The 20906-nt window shown below is 38.8% G+C and overlaps 1 protein-coding gene across 10 annotated transcripts in view; it reads right to left on the bottom strand.

Annotated features, from left to right (window-relative positions):
* Window positions 1-20906, bottom strand: part of TBC1D5 (TBC1 domain family member 5) — a 595415-nt gene that overhangs the window by 339247 nt on the left and 235262 nt on the right. For all 10 annotated transcript variants that reach the window (XM_086386662.1, XM_086381937.1, XM_086380405.1 and 7 more), the window contains one exon: window positions 19615-19746. In XM_086386662.1, the coding sequence (XP_086242788.1) occupies window positions 19615-19711 (97 nt within the window). In that variant the 5' untranslated portion in view covers window positions 19712-19746. The remainder of the gene's footprint in view (window positions 1-19614; window positions 19747-20906) is intronic.

Here is a 20906-nt window from a genome sequence, read left to right as displayed (position 1 = left end):
TAAAATATTACAAGGTTGCTTTCTTTGCAAATGACTCATCTTCTTTAATCACTTTAGATATCAAGTAAATGATCTTAAATAAACATCTTCAGAACACAATTGTCTGGTATTTGGAAGAGGTTTACTTTTCAAGAAAATTATCCAAAGTCTAAACATGAATAATGCATTTTGATATTTAACCACATACATGAAAGGCAATGTTAAAGGGTTCCCTATAATACATACTTTTAAGTCACATTTTTTAAAAAAAAGGACTTCTTAAAGTCACTTTGTTTAAAAAATAAAGTGATTAATATCAAGGTAATATATCTAAAAAGTAAACACAAAGACATTTATTAGCAAAGAAACAGGAAAATTTTAAAATAACCCCGCAACACTTTTGTGTTTGCAATTTATCAAGAAATATTGTAAAAGAACAAAACAAATGTTGGCTCATTCTGGAGCTTCTTTGTCATCATTAATGTATTCAGGTTTTCACAGCTGAACTGCTATCCTCTGAAAAGGTTTTCATGAAAGAAAACTCATATTCAGTGTTTAAACAAAGCTGTCAGGTTACCAAGATTAAAACTTGTTTGAGTGTCCAGAAAATCTTCTCTTAAAAATAAAAACTATGTTGGTTTTTATTTGCAAACAAAATAAAATAAGGTTTTGTTTAACCATACGTATTTATTTGGGGGGAAAATAGAGAAAGAATAATTTTAACATAAAGTGAGACTATTTTGAGTGGCTATTTTGTTTCACTACTGGTCCTATTTCTCAAATTGATACAAATGATCTCCTTCTGTTTCTGTCTATCTGCTTGCCTTGTCAGTACAACTAACTGTCAGGGTTGGGGAGATCTCCTCCATCCAAACAGAAGATGTGCAGTTTGTAACCTGCTTAATTCGCCTTATGTCCTACATGCCCTCAGTATGGTGTTCATTAAAATCTCAGCTGTTTTGTTCATAGCAGTGGCAGCCTAAACATAGGCTTATTTTTCTTTGTTAAAAGGCCAGATTGTGCATAAATATACCCCTAATCTGTGTGTGTGTGTGTATGTGTGTGTTAATGGCAAGAAATTAAACCAAGTATGTAAATGCTTGTTGGTGTTTTCATTACTCAAGCCAGGCATCTGAACTCACTTAGTCCCTTGCCTAGATATTAATAAAAATAGCACCTCTCAGTCTTTGGAGAGAGGTTTAATGTAACAGCCATCTCTAAAATCAGATAACCTATATTAAGCACTGCAAGTCGGTGTGCTTGTTGGAAATTCTATAAATTGCCATTAACAACCATTTAAGAGTCCCCATTCCTCCCCCTCCAAGAAGCTCCTGGTAGGCCCTAGGTTTCCAATCTTAATTGCTTCCATGTATTTGATTATATAAAAGGTTTAAATGAAACCTACTTATATTGCCTTGGCAATATGATAAAATGGCTCAAATCAATTACTTTTTTTTTTTTTGGCTTGAAGAGAAAACTCAAACCTTTACATTTGATTGGCCAACCCAGCTACTGAACAGAATTTCTGTTCAGTTCTGATCTGTTCACAAGCAGACTTTAATATTTACTAGTAGTAAAAAACACTATTTTACTATTTTAAAAACTTTACTAAGCTTTTAAATGCAATATAAAAGCATCTCAATGATTCTATTACACAAATAATTTCAAAACTCATGTATGAACTGTATAGTTAACAGTGTTCACATGTATCAAATTAACCCCATACTGAAATCATTAAAAGTATGAAAATGTGTCAAATATTTAATTACTACATTTTTGTGTGAAGTTTATTAACAAGACAAAAGATTTCTTTTTAACTTGTTACTAAGTTACTTGTGATGTTAATTTTAACATGCAATTAATTAAATGTACATAAAGAACTATTAAAATATGCCTGACAGATGCAAAAAATAATTTAACCTCAGAATGACTAAAAACTAAATACTGTATACTGGTTGTTTTGACCCATACAATACACATTTTTAAAATAAGATTACATTAACTATTAAATATAGCTGTCTGAGTATGACAACCATAATTATATCTTCGAAAGTTTTTCTCAAAAGCTATCAGATTAACTGATTGCAGAAACTGCCCTTAATAGACACAGATTGGAGATAATCCTCCAAGTACCAGAAAAAGCACATTAAGCAGTCTTCTCTTTACTCCTAATGTTAATTTGTGAATCATGTGAAGTATGCGGACTTCTAATACTGCTCTCTGATGGAAAACAAGCAAAGACTTTCACCTTAGTGGTGATGTTTTACTATCATCAATCCACCCAGGTTTAAGGGAAAAAGAGGTTCCCAACCAAGAGCACCAAGGATAAAGCATCACCACTGAGGAGGAGCTGAACGTGAGGGAATGACGAGAGTTGAAGTGAGTCCAGCAAGAAAGAGCTGGGTACGGTTAAGACAGCAGCCTTGACAGGAAGCAAGGCCACCACAGTTTCAGGTTTCATCCTGAAGGGCAGGAAGGGACTTCTCAACACACTATGGCAGGCAATATTACGTCTAAGTCTGAAATCTGCCCCATTCTCGATGTCATAATTGGGAGACATCTAGTTATAAGGCTCCATCAAAAGATAACATAAAACATCGATTTCTGCTTTATTGACTATGCCAAAGCCTTTGACTGTGTGGATCATAATAAACTGTGGAAAATTCTGAAAGAGATGGGAATACCAGAACACCTGATCTGCCTCTTGAGAAATCTGTATGCAGGTCAGGAAGCAACAGTTAGAACTGGACATGGAACAACAGACTGGATCCAAATAGGAAAAGGAGCTCATCAAGGCTGTATATTGTCACCCTGTTTATTTAACTTATATGCAGAGTACATCATGAGAAACGCTGGGCTGGAAGAAACACAAGTTGGAATCAAGATTGCCGGGAGAAATATCAGTAACCTCAGATATGCAGATGACACCACCCTTACAGCAGAAAGTGAAGAGGAACTAAAGAGCCTCTTGATGAAAGTGAAAGAGGAGAGTGAAAAAATTGGCTTAAAGCTCAACATTCAGAAAACGAAGGTCATGGCATCCGGTCCCACCACTTCATGGGAAATAGATGGGGAAACAGTGGAAACAGTGTCAGACTTTATTTTTCTGGGCTCCAAAATCACTACAGATGGTGACTGCTGCCATGAAATTAAAAGACGCTTACTCCTTGGAAGGAAAGTTATGACCAACCTAGATAGCAAATTCAAAAGCAGAGACATTACTTTGCCAACAAAGGTTCGTCTAGTCAAGGCTATGGTTTTTCCTGTGGTCACGTATGGATGTGAGTTGGACTGTGAAGAAGGCTGAGCGCCGAAGAACTGATGCTTTTGAACTGTGGTGTTGGAGAAGACTCTTGAGAGTCCCTTGGACTGCAAGGAGATCCAACCAGTCCATTCTGAAGGAGATCAGCCCTGGGATTTCTTTGGAAGGAATGATGCTAAAGCTGAAACTCCAGTACTTTGGCCACCTCAGAGAAGAGTTGACTCATTGGAAAAGACTCTGATGCTGGGAGGGACTGGGGGCAGGAGGAGAAGGGGATGCAGAGGATGAGATGGCTGGATGGCATCACTGACTCGATGGACTTGAGTATCAGTGAACTCCGGGAGTTGGTGATGGACAGGGAGGCCTGGCGTGCTGCAATTCATGGGGTCGCAAAGAGTCAGACACGACTGAGCGACTGATCTGATCTGATGCTGTAGAACTAAAACTTCAGGAACAAACTCATCAGGACTTATTCAGCAACTGACAGAAAGTCCCCCACTCCCAGTTTGGATAACCCTTGTGTTCCTCTCAGCACTGTGGGGGTCGTTTAGCCAGGATAACAAGTTAACACTGAGTACACAAGTTTCCACAGGCTAAATCAACCTTTCCCAGAGTGAAATCAGAGGATCCAAGACAGGGTCTCTGTACTCACATGAAGAGGAGGAGGAGAGGAATGAGGTTCCCACATTAACCCATCTGAATCTCCTTAACAAAATCAAAGAGAATAATGTGACAGTTCTTCACATGCGCAAAATGACTGGACAGCAATACAAAATTACTTACAAGAAATATGAGCAACATAAAAAGTTGGGAGTTATGTTAGAGTATACAGATCAATTCTGATAAATTTTCAAGTATGATATGACTATTCCCACCAACTTTTAATAATGAAAGAAAACAAAGTAAATTGAGATGTAAATCACTTATTGTGATATATATACATAGTGCTTCTGGTGTATAGAAACAGGCCCACCAGTTTTAAAGGCACTGTGAGGTCTGTGACTCTCCTGTACGTGTCCGAAAACACTGCCAGTCTTCCTACTGTCTCTTGGCAGCAAAGGGAACAGTGTCGTGGCCCTAAAGAGCCTCTGTGCTCTGCCTATTCATCCCTCCCTCCTCCCTAAGCCCTCCCAATCTCTGATCCTTTCACTGACTTCATGGCCTCGCCTTTACCAGAAGGTCCGAGAGTTGAACCCAGAGTATGTAACCTTTTCAGACTGGCTTCTTTCACTTAGTGACATGTCTCTCAGGTTTCTGCTTGTCCTGCTACACCCTAATGGCCCCTTCAGTTTCACGGCTTAGTAATAATGACATTGTACACACATACCACTTTGTTCGTCCATTCACCAACTGAAGGTCATCTTGGTTGCTTCCAGTTTTGGCAATCACCACTCAAGCTGCTAGAAGCACTGTGTGATGGTTTATGTTTAGACAATTCATTTGGGTGAATATCAAGGAGAGCAACTGCTGGATCTCACACTGAGAGTAAGTCCAGTTTTGTAAGCAGAGGTCACACCATCCTCTAAAGTGGCAGCGCCGCTCTGTGTGCCCACCAGCACTGAGCAGTGACCCTGCTGCTGCGCCCCCTCCCTGGCACCGGGCACCAGCGTCTTGGACCTCCGTCATCCTGGTAGACGTGCACTGCTGTCTCACTCTAATCTGCGATTCTCTGGGGGCCTATGACGTGGAGCATCTTTTCCTCTGCTTATCGGTATATTTTGTTTCACAAAATGTCTGCTCAGATATTCTGTCCATTTTTTAACTACTGGGTTTTTGTTTTCTTATTTCTGGGTAATTAAATTTCTTTTTCTGTTTTAGATACCAGTCTTTTATTAGATAATTTTTGTAAACAATTTTCTGCCAGTCTCTGGCTTGCCTTTCAATCCCTTTAATGTCTTTCAAAGAGAAAAAAAAAGGTTTTAATTCTAATGAAACCCAACTTATCAATTTTTTCTTTCATTGATCATGCTTTTGGTTTTGAAACTAAAACGTCATCACAAAATGCAAGATCATGACGACTTTCACCTGCGTCATTTCCCAGGCGTTTTATGGTTTCACATTTAGGTTGATGATCCACTTTGAGTTAACTGTTTCTGAAAGGTATAAAATCGACGCCTAGATTTGTTTTAATTGGCTTTGCTTCTTCGTCAGTATCAGTCACTTAGCTCTGCTTGTACGGGTCTTTCTGAGCTCCCTATTCTGAAGTCAGACACGGTCAGTCTTCTTCTAACTTTGTTCTCCTTCAATGTTGTCTTGTCTGTTCTGGGTGGGTCGTGGACTTGAGCAGAGAAATCCTGTGTAGTCTCACACTGGAAAGTGATTAAACAAATGTAGAAAACCAGGCTGCAAAGTTCTTTTAGCCTCTTTAAGAACTTTCTTTAAATATCACTTCATTAAAAAAAAAGGGGGGGGGGCCCCACAGGCTACTCACAAGGTGCTTCTGAAATGCTAGAATCTTGGCATGCAACAAATTAATCCTCAGACCTGACAATGAATGAACACTTTAAAGGCATATTATTTTCTTTCAAAAAGTTTTGGGGGGATTCTCTCGCAGTCCAGTTAGTGGTTAGGACACAGCACTTTCACTGCCATGATCTGGGTTCAATCCCTGGTCAGGGAACTAAGATCCCGCAAGCCACACAGCCAAAAAAAAAAAAAATAATAATAATAATTTAAAACAATTATTAAAAGTCAAGATGGAATTTAGAGACCATGTATAATAAGAATCAAACGAGAACTGCTTACTGTGTAGTGAGTGAAAGTCGCTCAGTCATGTCCAACTCTTTGTGACCCCATGGACTATACAGTCCATGGAATTCTCCAGGCCAGAATACTGGAGTGGGTAGCCTTTCTCTTCTCTAGGAGATCTTCCCAACCCAGGGATCAAACCCAGGTCTCCAGCATGGCAGACAGACTCTTTACCAGTTGAACCACAAGGGAAGCCTAACAACACTGGAGTGGGTAGCCTCTCCCTTCTCCAGCAGATCTTGCCAACCAAGGAATCAAACTGAAGTCTTGTGCATTCCAGGTGTATTCTTCACCAACTGAGCCAGGGAAGCCAGGTGTGCAGTACACACAGCAACTAACTAAAAGCAGCAGTCTACCCTTGAAACTCAAAATGCCATTTAAAGAGTCACCTACACTAATTTGCTACTATTGCTAAATAGACTGTTCTTCTAGTAAATTACTCTATTTTGACCCATCTGATCTGTGAACACCCTGGTAGACTGAATTCAGAATTTAGGGCATAAAATGAGAGTCAATGGACTGTATAAAGAGTCTTGAGCACTGAAAAACTAAATATACTCCTATGAACCTCTTTCCTAGAAATGAGAGATATATTTAATTTTTCAAAGTCTAGACTCCCCAAGCCTCTTGCATTTTATATTTAAATATCTACTACCTCATTACTCTTCTGCCTATTTTCTTTTCTTATTTGCAACTTTAGGAATTTCTGTCATTAAGCAAAGAAGGAAAGGAAAGAAGATAAAAACAATAGAAACATTCATCAATCAAATTAGGCAAAAAGACTGTCAAACTAATTTTTTAAATTACAGTATTGAATTATCTGGACTGTTTTTATCTCCCTTGCACATAAAATCACCACTGATTACATGACAGTCAATCTTGTTCTCAGGTTTATGGAGAAGAGCAAATATTATTAAATATGGCTTGGTTGACCATTCATCTCCTCTGCTTACTCTGCATATATAGAAACAGAAACAACCGTTTATTCCTCCGAGTCTTCTGATCTCAACATTCAGAGTAGGCCAGACAGAAAAGTGAACTCTTCATTAAAAATATCCATGTCAAAACAGAAAATAAAAGTCAAACTGAGAATTTAAACACATTTTTGCTTCCTACCTTTTTTATATGCCACACCATTCTGTTCCTTTCCATTAGCATGATTATTTTAATTATTAATTTACTTGCAATAATGATAATAATTTAACTATTAATTAACTTAACTACTTATGATATTCAAGAAGTCAAACAGTACTTCAGTACTAAGCAAAACCCGGATAAAACTGAATACAAAACTTTCAAGGACCCATGTTCTCTTATTTTTAAATGGTAATTAAAAGTTTCTGATACTATTTACACAATGATAAACAGGACATGCATTGGTAAGTGCCAAAAGGTATTTGTTTTATTTACATCTTACAGGCTTTGCTTTCTGGCTCTGTGCTTTCTCTTCCATCCCTTTTTATCCAGCAGCAATTCCACAAAATCACTCAGCCCATTAAAAGTTTCTTCCTTTCTGCTATAAGGAGCCAAGAATGCATTATTACATTTTTCTGTGTGAAGTATGCTATTAAATAATAGCTTGTGCACTAATTAAAGCAAATGTAATTGTGAGAACACATTGACGTTGTTAAAGTAAATTAGCCAATTTGTTAATAGTTTCATTTCAAGTGACCTTAATTGTATTAATTGTGATACTAGCAAATTAAATTGAAGAGCATTAAATACATTGTTCTAATATGTCCTAGAGGAACAAATTTTCCATTACTTCAGCAAAGAGAAAATAAAGATTATTTGCACCACCCACCGAAGTCTCCTACACATGGCGTACACAATGGGTCAAGCAGAAAAGGTCTTATCAAGACAGCCTTTATTGTTACTATTTTAATATTAGTAGCATGCCATAAAACAGATCACATAGTAGTAACTGAGCTTTAGATAAATGGTTAATTCTATGACATTCTTTTATATCAGGTTAAGCAGAAATTACTTCACTATTACAGAGTTAAAATATTGAGAGTGAGGGAATAAAGATCAGCATAGAGGACTACAATATGAAAATAAATTTAAAAATACAACTGTGTAAATCAGGCATTACTTAATAAATGCTTAGTGTCAAGTCATATGATACATCATAAAAAAAGCTATGGCCCTCATTCTTGAAAAGAGATTTAAGAGTACAACAGAGAGAACAACAGAGATGCTACATAAACTGTAGTCTTCAGAACGCTATCCACACTGGCTAACAGAAGCCCCCGAGGTGGGCCCCTGCTGGACCCTCCTGCACGTCACCCCCGTGCCCCAGACATCTTCAGACAACCTGAGTAGGACAAGAGCATCCCCACCGTAAGAACCTCCTCTCTATGAACTGTTTCCTTTTCTGTTGCTTCTTTCTTTCTGCCTCTCTGTGCCCACGTGGCCCCTCTGTCGCCATCTCCGCATGCCTGGCTCCTTGCTGTCTGTCATTCACATGTAACTGACCAGTCACCTTCTCAGAGGGCGCTGCTCTGAATACCTGCAGTATGCACCCAGCGTTCATTACACTACCACTCTAACTGCTGCCTAGCACTTATCATTCTGATACTTTTTCTTATTTTTCTACTTTTCCACCTTTTTCTTTCTTTTTTTTTACTGTCTCTCTCATGCTAAAATGTCAATTTCATTCAAAGAGAGCACCTGGACTATTTGTTTAATAGCCTATGCCCAGATACTAGATGATCAATCAATTTTTTGAATGAATGGATAAATAAATATCAGGTTTTGTGGCCTGCAGCTCATACTATGTATGATAAAATATGTGTCTCTCTGATCTCTACTCATTTATTGAGTATAAGTGAAACTTCTTAACCATTATGTCACCACTCTAATTGAAAATCTAAGTTCAACAAAACAGATGTATTCACAAGTCTAATTAAAGATTCAAATTGTTACTAGTGTTCTAAGCTTGGTCAAAATCAGTCATGTTCTATTTTCCTGTTTTTCTGGTTCCACTGATGAACTAGCAGAAAGCAACTAGCATAATTCTTTGATACGAAATGCACTCGCAGGTCACTTCACCTGAGTGCGTCTTTTTGGTTTATGTTTTTCTAAGGTCTAAGATATACTGTCGCACAAAATCACCTCTGTCACTCTCGTTGTGCCTGATCCAGCCAAACAAAACCACCCATTACACAGCTTCTCACCTTTGGGGACCAAGGAATGTTATAAAGGCTGACTGAGCATCACAGAAGTCTCTCAAAGTATGGATATTCCTCAGCAGATACCTCTGCCCACAGCGGCAGTGGGCAGGGCTACTGTTTCTTTCTGCCACCAGAGCAAGCAGTGAGGTCTCCTTTGCTCTTCAGTTCAGTCGCTCAGTCATGTCCGACTCTCTGTAACCCCATGGACTGCAGCACACGAGGCCTCCCTGTCCTTCACCAACTCCCAGAGCTTGCTCAAACTCATGTCCATCAAATCAGTGATGCCATCCAACCATCTCATCCTCTGTTTTCCCCTTCTTCTTCCACCTTCAATCTTTCCCAGCATCAGGGCCTTTTCCAATGAGTCAGTTCTTTCTATCAGGTGGCCAAAGTATTGGAGCTCTAGCTTCAACATAAGTCCTTCCAATGAATATTCAGGACTGCTTTCCTTTAGGATGGACTGGCTGGATCTCCTTGCAGTCCAAGGGACTCTCAAGAGTCTTCTCCAACAGCACAGTTCAAAAGTGTTAATTCTTTGGTGCTCAGATTTCTTTATAGTCCATCTCTCACATCCATACATGACTACTGGAAAACCATGCATGACCACTGGAAAAACTTAAACTCTTAAGACAACAAAAATGAAAAAAAGTTCCAGTACAACTAAAATGACTCTTCACAAAATCCCAATGCTAAAGGAACTGAAAAAGCAACTCCCTCTTAATACAGGGAATTGCTACACTGAATTCAATTAATAAGGAATAGACAAATCAATAAAAAGAGCTCAAAATTTATACCAATTTTTTTTTTTTTAATTTCAAGAGTACATGGGGCTTGTCTGGTGGCTCAGTGGTAAAGAATCCTCCTGCCAATGCAGAAGACACAGGTTCAATCCCTGCTAAGCCTGTGAGCCGCAGCTACTGAGCCTGTGCGCTAGGGCCCGGGAACCACAACCACTGAAGCCCACGCACCCAGACCCCGTGTTCTACAACAAGAGAAGCTGCCGCCAGGAAAAGCCCGAACACCAAAACTAGAGAGCAGCCCCGTCCTTCACGACGAGAAGAGCCCGTACAGCAACAAAGGCTCAGCAGAGCCGAACATAAATAAATATTAAAAAGTTTTTTTTATTTCAAGAGTTCATTTTACTAATAGTGAGTTTCACTGTTACCATTAAAATGTCTAACTTGCTAAATCTCAATTCACTATGAGAGCATGAACACATAAAATCTACATAAAATCATCTAAATCTAACATTAAAGAGCAAGTTGAACTTTTGTGGCCATGTAAATGTTTACCACTGATATTCAAGCACCACATCTTCATGTTAATTCTGGATCAGATTTTGAGTTCACTTCTACCCACTCAGGTCAGTCAGTGAGCAGTATCTTGAAAATACCTGCCCACTAATTACAGGTCATCAATCCTTTTCCCATCACAGACTGTCTCCCCCTGAAGAGTCTGTAACCAGGCGGTCCTGAGGCACTGAGCACGCTGGGCCCGTGGGGAGCTCTCTCATCTGCAGCTTCCATAATCTTGGCCCCTCCTTTACCTTCCCCTACTTTGACTATTGTCAAATACCGCTCCTTCTATCCAATTTCTGCTCAAGGAAAATTCTGACCCATCAATCCCCATTCTGTTTTCCTCTCTTTGTATTCCTCGGCCGTCTCATATTTGATCTGGTATCTCTGTGGGAAGGCTTTCAAGTCTCTAACTCGCAGCCTTTCACACTGAAGTCTCCTGTTCCCCGCCTTCTTCTGGACGGTGTAATTTAGAAGGACAGGGCACGGTATGGTCACTGCCCTCTGAGGTCACCTCTACCTAGTGTCACACCGCTTCACAAAAGCCATCATTAAGGAGATGTTTAAAAACCATTCAGTTTTTTAAAATCCTTGGTACGGTCATTTAGGAACTTCCAAGTCACTCTCCCATTTATTTAGAAATCTTTATCTTCATTAAGGAAAATGGTGGCTTTGTTGATTTAACAGTCTTACTAACAGTTCTTCATCTATCTAAACTGATGTTTTCCTCAACATCCATAAAGAATTTTTCATTAAGATGATACTTTTTACAAAACTACACAGACAGTAAAAAGATCAGTGGTTGCCACAGGTTGAGGACCAAAGGATGGGGAAGATGAACAGGTAGAAGCAGAGAATTTTGCAAAGATACTCTTGTGTGACATTGCTTGGACAGACACACATCTTTACACACTTGTCCAAACTTATAGGATGTAAGTTAAGTTACCAAGAGTGGATCCTAATGTAAACTACAGAGCATGGGGCAATGGAGGCTCGTCAGCTATCACAAGCACACCACTCTGGTGGGAGACACAGGTAAGAGAGGGGCTGTGCACATATGGGAACAGAGGGCATGTGGGAAATCTGTACCTTTCTCTGACTGTTGCTGTGAAGCTATAACTGCTCTTTAAAAAAGTCTTTGAAATAATAATAATAGGGGGAAGGCGCCAAGATGGCGGAGGAGTAGGACGGGGAAAACACTTTCTCCCCCACAAATTCATCAAAAGAGCATTTAAACATCGAGTAAATTCCACAAAACAACTTCTGAATGCCGGCAGAGGACATCAGGCACCCAGAAAAGCAACCCAACTCCTCAAAAGGAGGTAGGAAAAAATATTAAAGACAATAAAAGAGACAAAAGAGGGAGGGACGGAGTTCCGTCCCGGGAAGGGAGTCTTAAAAAGAGAGAAGTTTCCAAGCACCAGGAAACCTTCTCACTGCCGAATCCGTGCCGAGCTTTGGAAGCACAGAGGACAACATAACAGGGAGAAAAAATAAATAAACAATTAAAACTCGCAGATTGCGAGCCCTACGGTAACTCCTCCAGCGGAGAAGCAGCGCAGACGCCTGCATCCGCCATTAGCAAGCGGGGGCTGGGCAGGGAGGCGCGGCGCGGGCTGCATCGCTCAGAGTAAGAATCTGGCCTGAATACCCTGAGCGCTATCTGAGCGAAATAATTTGGGCTAGCAAACCAGACTGCGGGATATCTACCTCGCGAAAAGCCAGCCCTAACCTAAGACACCGCCAGCCCGTGCACGGAACAAAGGACTAAACAGAGGTAGCCGGCTGCAAACCTTCCCCCTCCGGTGACAGGCAGCCAGAGCCGGAAGGGGGCAATCTCAGCCCCAGAGAGACATTATCTATAAAACTGGCTTCTTTGCTAACTAAAACTTATTGGGGGTCTGGACAGTCAACATCTGCCTGAGAAGGTGCGCCGGTTTTACACCCAGATAACCAAGTGGCGGGGAGGCGATAAGTCGCAGCATTGGCGCTCGCCAAACACCTCATCACCTGAGCTGCTCGGACCTGGGAAGAGCACAAAACACAGCCCCAACTGAGTCTGCGCCTCTGAGGACTACCTGAGTGCCTGAACCTGAGCGGCTTGGACCTGGGAGGTGCATGCAACCCAGGGCCAGCCTCGGATTGTTCCCGGCGGAACAACCTAGAGCCTGAGCAGTGTGGGCAGGGAGGCTACACGCGCCGTGAGCGGGGGCAGACCCAGTGTGGCTGAGGCACTGCGAGCGCACGCCAGTGTCATTTGTTTGCAGCAAACCTCCCTCCCTCCCCATAGCGCGACTGAACAAAGAGAAGAAATACAGCTCCACCCACCAGAACACCGACACAAGCTTCCCTAACCAGGAAACCTTGACAAGCCACCTCTACATACCCACACACAGCGAGGAAACGCCACAGTAAAGAGAACTCCACAAACTGCCAGAATACAGAAAGGACTCCCAAACTCAGCAATTTAAACAAGATGAAGAGACAGAGGAATAGCCAGCAGATAAAGGAACAGGATAAATGCCTACCAAACCAAACAAAAGAGGAAGAGATAGGGAATCTACCTGATAAAGAATTCCAAATAATGATAGTGAAATTGATCCAAAATCTTGAAATTAAAATGGAATCACAGATAAATAGCCTGGAGACAAGGATTGAGAAGATGCAAGAAAGGTTTAACAAGGACCTAGAAGAAATAAAAAAGAGTCAATATATAATGAATAATGCAATAAATGAAATTAAAAACACTCTGGAGCCAACAAATAGTAGAATAACAGAGGCAGAAGATAGGATTAGTGAATTAGAAGATAGAATGGTAGAAATAAATGAATCAGAGAGGATAAAAGAAAAACGAATTAAAAGAAATGAGGACAATCTCAGAGACCTCCAGGACAATATTAAACGCTACAACATTCGAATCATAGGGGTTCCAGAAGAAGAAGACGAAAAGAAAGACCATGAGAAAATACTTGAGGAGATAATAGTTGAAAACTTCCCTAAAATGGGGAAGGAAATAATCACCCAAGTCCAAGAAACCCAGAGAGTCCCAAACAGGATAAACCCAAGGAGAAACACCCCAAGACACATATTAATCAAATTAACAAAGATCAAACACAAAGAACAAATATTAAAAGCAGCAAGGGAAAAACAACAAATAACACACAAGGGAATTCCCATAAGGATAACAGCTGATCTTTCAATAGAAACTCTTCAAGCCAGGAGGGAATGGCAAGACATACTTAAAATGATGAAAGAAAATAACCTACAGCCCAGATTATTGTACCCAGCAAGGATCTCATTCAAGTATGAAGGAGAAATCAAAAGCTTTTCAGACAAGCAAAAGCTGAGAGAATTCTGCACCACCAAACCAGCTCTCCAACAAATACTAAAGGATATTCTCTAGACAGGAAACACAAAAATGGTGTATAAACTCGAACCCAAAACAATAAAGTAAATGGCAACGGGATCATACTTACTAGTAATTACCTTAAACGTAAATGGTTGAATGCCCCAACCAAAAGACAAAGACTGGCTGAATGGATACAAAAACAAGACCCCTACATATGTTGTCTACAAGAGACCCACCTCAAAACAGGGGACACATACAGACTGAAAGTGAAGGGCTGGAAAAAGATTTTCCATGCAAATAGGGACCAAAAGAAAGCAGGAGTCACAATACTTGTACCAGATAAATTAGACTTTAAAACAAAGGCTGTGAAAAGAGATAAAGAAGGTCACTACATAATGATCAAAGGATCAATCCAAGAAGAAGATATAACAATTATAAATATATATCCACCCAACATGGGAGCACCGCAGTATGTAAGACAAATCCTAACAAGTTTGAAAGGAGAAATTAACAATAACACAATAATAGTGGGAGACTTTAGTACCCCACTCACACTTATGGATAGATCAACTAAACAGAAAATTAACAAGGAAAAAAAAAAAAAAAACATGTATTTATAAAGCTCACTAAAGCAAAGCACAGTAAAATGAGGTATGGCAATAAAAGGCATTAAATTTATCAAATAAAAAAAATAAATAAAGTGCTGAAAAATTAAAGCTGTCAATTCTGTAATAGATATTCATTGAAAGTATCTTTTGAAATGGGGGTGAAAACACCTTCAGAGAAATGAAAGCTAAGGAAGCATGCAAAAAAAAAAAAAAAAAAGAAATAATAATAATAAAAAGACTTCAAGCCAAAACCTGTCCAAATCAATGAGACCTAAATTACCACAGAGAACTAATGAAGGTGCGGAGCTGGTGAGCTGGCTGCCGTTGAACACTGCTCCCCTGAATCACCAGTCACCACTGCCCGTCACGCTGTCCCACCGCATCTGTGACTCCCAACCGCCCTGCGATCCTCTGCTGCACCTCTCCTAACTCGGTCCCTCCCGAAACTTTCTACTCTGCCCTCTCATAACTCTGCCCTCTTTCCATAACTTTCTATTCTCAAACCCATCCATGAATTCTTCCACCATAAACTTCCTTGGGTACTGTCTACCTCTTATACTCCCATGACAAAGCAACCATCTGCTTTTCATTGTGTCTAAGTCCTAGGCACTGAATTCTGCTGGATGCAATCACACACATTTACAAGTTTGTATCACCTATAAATTATGATGTTTAAATTCACCTTGGTCCCCAAGGTTATATATTCTTTACCAACTCAATCTAACCTTTTTTACTCTCCCCAAATCTTCAAATGCTTCATCTTATCACTCACTATCAGCAAATTACCTCACCCTAAGATATCAAGAAAGATATTAAAATATCAGTGATACTTTATTGCACTCTCTGCCATCAAACAGATGAATGGACTGCACCGAAACACGGTTTCTCCAACCTTCCTGCTATTATAGTGAGAATAAGAATACCCTGCCCCTCTGTACAAATCCATCTCAGCTCTAGACTGCATCTGAAACCAAGCAGAACCCTGCCAGTCCCGTCCCAAGTACAAGGTTCCCCCCTCACCCACTGCCTCTTGTTTGTAGAATAACTGAAATGTCCCAGGCCTCCCTGAGTCACAAAAGCGTAGGCTCAAGTAGTTAACAATTAGGATGACAGAGGCACAGGATCTTTTCAGGGTCTGATGAACACTCCTGAGTGGCTTCACAGGTACTGTAACTGCTATTAGAGGGGAGACGTAACCACAGGGTGCTGCACCTGTAGTCAAGACACAGGCTGCTCTGTCCTGAGCAATCCTGAACCCGTGACTAGCACACTTATAAGACCTGGACTTAAAGAGAAGAGGATTAACACTATAAACTGTATGCATATCTTTGTGGGCATCAAAGGAATTGTGGCTTACTCTGCCCATATACACAGCCAGGCAACGGAAACTATCAACAAAAAGACGCTACAGATTGTCAGCATCTTCCACGTTAAGAATACGGCACCCTGTGTATCAGCATGAAGAAGCTACAGAAAAAGGATCTTTGTTCATAATCCCATAGAAATGGAACGATGTCTGAGAGGGGTGACGTGTACGCAGCACGCTCACAGGTGGTTTACTGTAGGAAGTAGCTCTCTGCAACGGGCCACTCTTGTCACTTTAACAAAGCTGTGTTTTACCTAACCTCTGGCCCGTGCACACGTTTCAAATATTTTGAATACATAATATTTGCCTGACGTGTTGGTACTTTACAGATAAAGAAGAAATGAAGAAGGAGTTAAGAGATCGCCAGATCTCTCTCCCAGCCTCCCCTTCACCAGTCTTATAAGAGAAACTGAGTGAAGAAGAAGATGAGGCAGTGGCAACAGCCTGCCCACAAGGAGGATGGTGACGACTCTGGCCCAACCGCCCTGCTGTCCCTTTAAACACTGCCACACCGAGCAGAACCTTCGGGGTTGGTTCCGGGACACTAGCCCACCTTCTCCCTGGGCCCTGGACGGGCAGCCCACGTCACACGGCTGTGGACGTTTCAAGTGGCAAGCACCCAAACCTGAGTTCAGTGACACCTCTACAACGTGGAAAGCCACACTAAAGATGGTAACAGGACCGCATCGTTTTCTTGCATCAACTACATTAAGCTGATTTTATTACCACCAATTTATTCATCAATAAAGCCAGGCACCCATTTCCAGCCATGTAATTCTATGATATAATAAACCAAAAAAAGGAAGACTTGAGACAAAAAAATTGTAAAGAGGCAAAAATGAAGCAGGCAGGGTGTTCTGAATGTCTTAGATATTTTTTAAGTAGGTTACTAAGTATTTTATACAAGAGCCAAAAAGAAAGCTTTGAAACAGGTATTACATAAAAAGGTATTACATTAAGTAATTATCTGAATACTGCAAAAGCTGTTAAGTAAGAAGGCATATAAAATTAGAGCTAAAAACTCTGGCTGTATGTAACAAACTGCAATTCTTCACAGAGACCTAATAGAGGAAAACGTTTTCTCATCGTGAGTTAACGTTCCAATCTCTTATAAGCTTGGAGAAAAACGAGTGATTCTGATAATGTTATTTCTTTATTGATAATAGGTTAAGTCTCCCTAAGTCTTCATATTGTTTTTAGTTTAAAATGATTACTTTTTCATTTAATTAAATCATTAAAAGTTACATGCTAGGACTGAATAATCATGAATAGCTGAAAAAATAAGGTTTTTTTATGGTTTAAACTGAATTATAGGTAACTTGTCAATTAGTAATACCCTTTGATCAAAGATCTTGAAATTTAAGATGATAATTTTGGTACATAACCAAATTCAACAGAGAAAATGTCATACTTTCTGTGGTGTTTTCAATTTGAAAGAGAAATTCAAGCATTTAAAACTTTAATTAACACAGAAAATGTGCCCTAAGATTTTGCATGTATATATGCAAATACTTTTTTTTCTGCCCTCACTCACTTCCCTCAAACATCCATGAAAGTAAACCAATGATATGTAACTTTCTCTCTGTCTTATCTGTTATGTGGCTATTTTTGCTAATCCTTTCCAGAATATGCAGAACCATTTAACTCGGAAATGTAGTATATTTCTGTAAATATAAAAATTCAGGTTTCAGAAATTAAAGACTTATTTGTTTACTTCTGGAATATGCAAAAGGAATTTTTTCAAGTCAACAAAAAACATGGTTTCTACACAGAGAAAACACTGCTTAAGTCCAGTGTTTGACTACTTACAAAATGAGTCATCTAGTTGCCACAAATTCCCTTGTGGGAAAAGTATAAATGGCTTCAAATACGTGGAGAACCCCATGAAAGACATATATTAAAATAAACCAACATACTAAAAAGGTGATGATTTTTCAAGTAAATATGACAACCCCATTAAAATGCAGCACAGTTTTCTGCAAAAAGAAAACCTAAGATGAAATAGATGCTTTATATACAATATTTACATATACAATGCACAAAACCCACTACCGTTAGTAACCTTTCTGGCTCTGAAGAACTAGATATTTACATATCTTTCTTCTGCGTGTGCGTGCGCTTATGTGTGTTTTGTGTATATTTTTAACAGTTGACAGCTGTTTTAGAGCATACAGAGATGCCAGGCTGAATGAGGGTCTTGATTACTTCAAGATTAGCTATCTAAAGTTTCTATTCATTTTAAGTGTTGTTAGTTGGAAGAGTCATTAGTCACTTCCTTGTCTCATAGAACATCAGCATACATTTACATTGTTAATGAACATTTGGGGTAAATGAATTAATGGCACTTTTAAACATCAATTCAGTCCTAATAACTTTGTATGTCATAGAAATGTTGGCTAGGATATAAATGAAAAGCCTTTTCAGTAAAGGTAACACCTTATTCCTGCAAACAATAAAGTATAAAATTAATTTAAAATGTTTTCTTAACCAGTTTTTAAAAAATGAACCTCAATATTTAATGACCTAGTCCAGAGAAAAATACACACTTAAAAAAAATGTTTATTCAAAAATAAGCAAATAAATCAGAACATTTTGGTGAAAATATTTTATATATTGATAACACAAAAATGTATTCACTTTTAAAATATGCACTTATGGAAGTGACTGCAGAATGATCTGACTTATTTAATTAAGAGTACTTCTTAAAGGTATGACATTTAAGAAAAAAAGCATCACTAGGGATGACTGTATCGTTCTCACCACTAAAATTCTTTAAATGCTGAAACTAAACAGTAACATTTTTTTCATACTATCAAAACCTTAAATAGCAGTTTAAATAGAAGCAAATATAAAAATAAAATCATGAAAACAAGCTGTACACTATTTTCATTAAAAACAAGGGCATTTGGATGATGTGGAATGTATTAAAGATGGACAAAACAACATCTACACACTCCATAAACCCAAGAGCTTGTGTGCTAAAGAAATAGTTACGTTTAGGAAATCAACTTTTTTTAATTCCCAAAACATTACTTAATGCAGACCTTTACATCAATATAGGAAAAAAAACTATCTGAAGTATAGAAAACATATGTGAATGACTTTGACTAAGTATAATTTCTTAAAATAGATCTTACAATCCTGGTATATGTATGAGTGAAAATGTACAAGTAGTTACTTGAATCATGAATCGACTTCAGCAAATATTTAGTTGAAATAAGGATAAAGCTTCAAGAATTGTCACAAATTTACTCTTTCCTTCTAAGATACTATGTTATTAATATTGAGAAAATACTATAAAGCTCCAATACATACACATTTAACACATTTTTCTAGGGTAGGCCCTAACAGAGTCGATCTCTTAACAATTTCCATACATAGATATTTAAAAGAAAAACACAAATTTCAATTATTAAAAAAAAAGAGAAGAATCAGGCAAGTCTTTTACCCTATAATAATCTCAACTTGCTGAAAGAAAGAAGAAAAATCCCCACAAAAATGAACACCAAAAGTTTAGACATCTTTAGAAGATGTTTCACACAGACCATTTTGTATTTCAAAATTCTTATGCTGAAGTAATGAAGCGTTTAAGTTTACGGATTTCTTTTTTTTTTTTAAGAATGACAGTGCATTAAACATGGGCTAAGGCTAATGTGTCTACAATTAAAAGTTGGCGCTCAGTGTCACAGCGCTCCATATCTATCCAGCAAAATGGTCTTAAAAGTTCTTCTGTGCAGCCTCATCTAGAGGAAGACGTCTAGGGCGGGGCTAGCTGGAGACCCGCTGCCAACTTTCCCAGCAGCTCAGCAGTTATCCGCGCAGGAAACTCACCTCCAGGCTGGTCTGGGTAGCTCGACAAAGGGTCAGTGCCCACCTCTTGTTCTTCTGGCTGCAGAGGATGTCTAGTTTCAGACAAGGAATGATACATTGTGAGAACTGGACAATGTCACCAAAAGTGCCCACCTGGAAGATGAAAAATACGGAGAAAAATGATACTCTTTTTCCTGCCTTGACTAGGAATAAATGCAAAACTGAAACGATTAAGTGAGCATTACAAACATTAACAAGCTTTCTACAGGATCCAGGGACTTTTAATACACACTAGTAGGAAAGAAGTGAAAAAGTAGCACTAAATTTTCTTTTTAAAAATTATTTTCCAAATCTGAACTTCACTGGTAATCTTTACCTCAACATTCTATTACATATGTCTGCAGTATACTCCTGCACAAAAAGCTGAATTGTAACTTAAACCATTGTCACATTTATAATACCCTTCATCTTGCTGGCAAAATAATACACATTTACCATAGGAACTTTCAAAATATAGAAAATAGAGCTAACTAAAATTATTTGTAATTGTATTAGCTGAAAACACCAGTTAACATTTCAATTTATTATATGTATTCTTTCTTTGTTCTGAGCATTTAAAACCCGTAGTTTTAATGTGATCCACCGTGTTAAGTATACTGATTACATAAATTGGCGTATCTTCCTTCCCATTAAAAAGTCTACATTATCACTTCTAGTGGATCCCTAGTAATCTATTATATAGCTGTAACAATTCTTTATTAGTAAACAATCAGGATGCTTTCAACTGCCCAACACTATAAACAGCCTCACAATGAATGTCTTTCATTAATATCTCTGTACTGTATCCATGATTATTCCCCTTCAGGATAAATTCTTATAAGCATAATTACTGAACCAAAGCATGTATTTTTTTTTTTTTTTCAATGCCATTCTCCCAAATCTTCCCACCCTCTCCCTCTCCTACAGAGTCCATAAGACTGTTCTATACATCAGTGTCTCTTTTGCTGTCTCGCATACAGGGTTATCGTTACCATCTTTCTAAATTCCATATATATGCGTTAGTATACTGTATTGGTGTTTTTCCTTCTGGCTTACTTCACTCTGTATAATAGGCTCCAGTTTCATCCACCTCATTAGAACTGATTCAAATGTATTCTTTTTAATGGCTGAGTAATACTCCATTGTGTATATGTACCACAGCTTTCTTATCCATTCATCTGCTGATGGACATTTAGGTTGCTTCCATGTCCTGGCTATTATAAACAGTGCTGCGATGAACATTGGGGTACACGTGTCTCTTTCCCTTCTGGTTT

The sequence above is a fragment of the Bos grunniens genome, chromosome 1 (assembly GCF_055505025.1).
Source record: "Bos grunniens cultivar Pamir isolate PY7600 chromosome 1, Bosgru_T2T1.0, whole genome shotgun sequence".
In the NCBI taxonomy this organism is placed as follows: domain Eukaryota; kingdom Metazoa; phylum Chordata; class Mammalia; order Artiodactyla; family Bovidae; genus Bos; species Bos grunniens.
This window is presented reverse-complemented; position numbering and strand designations above follow the sequence as displayed.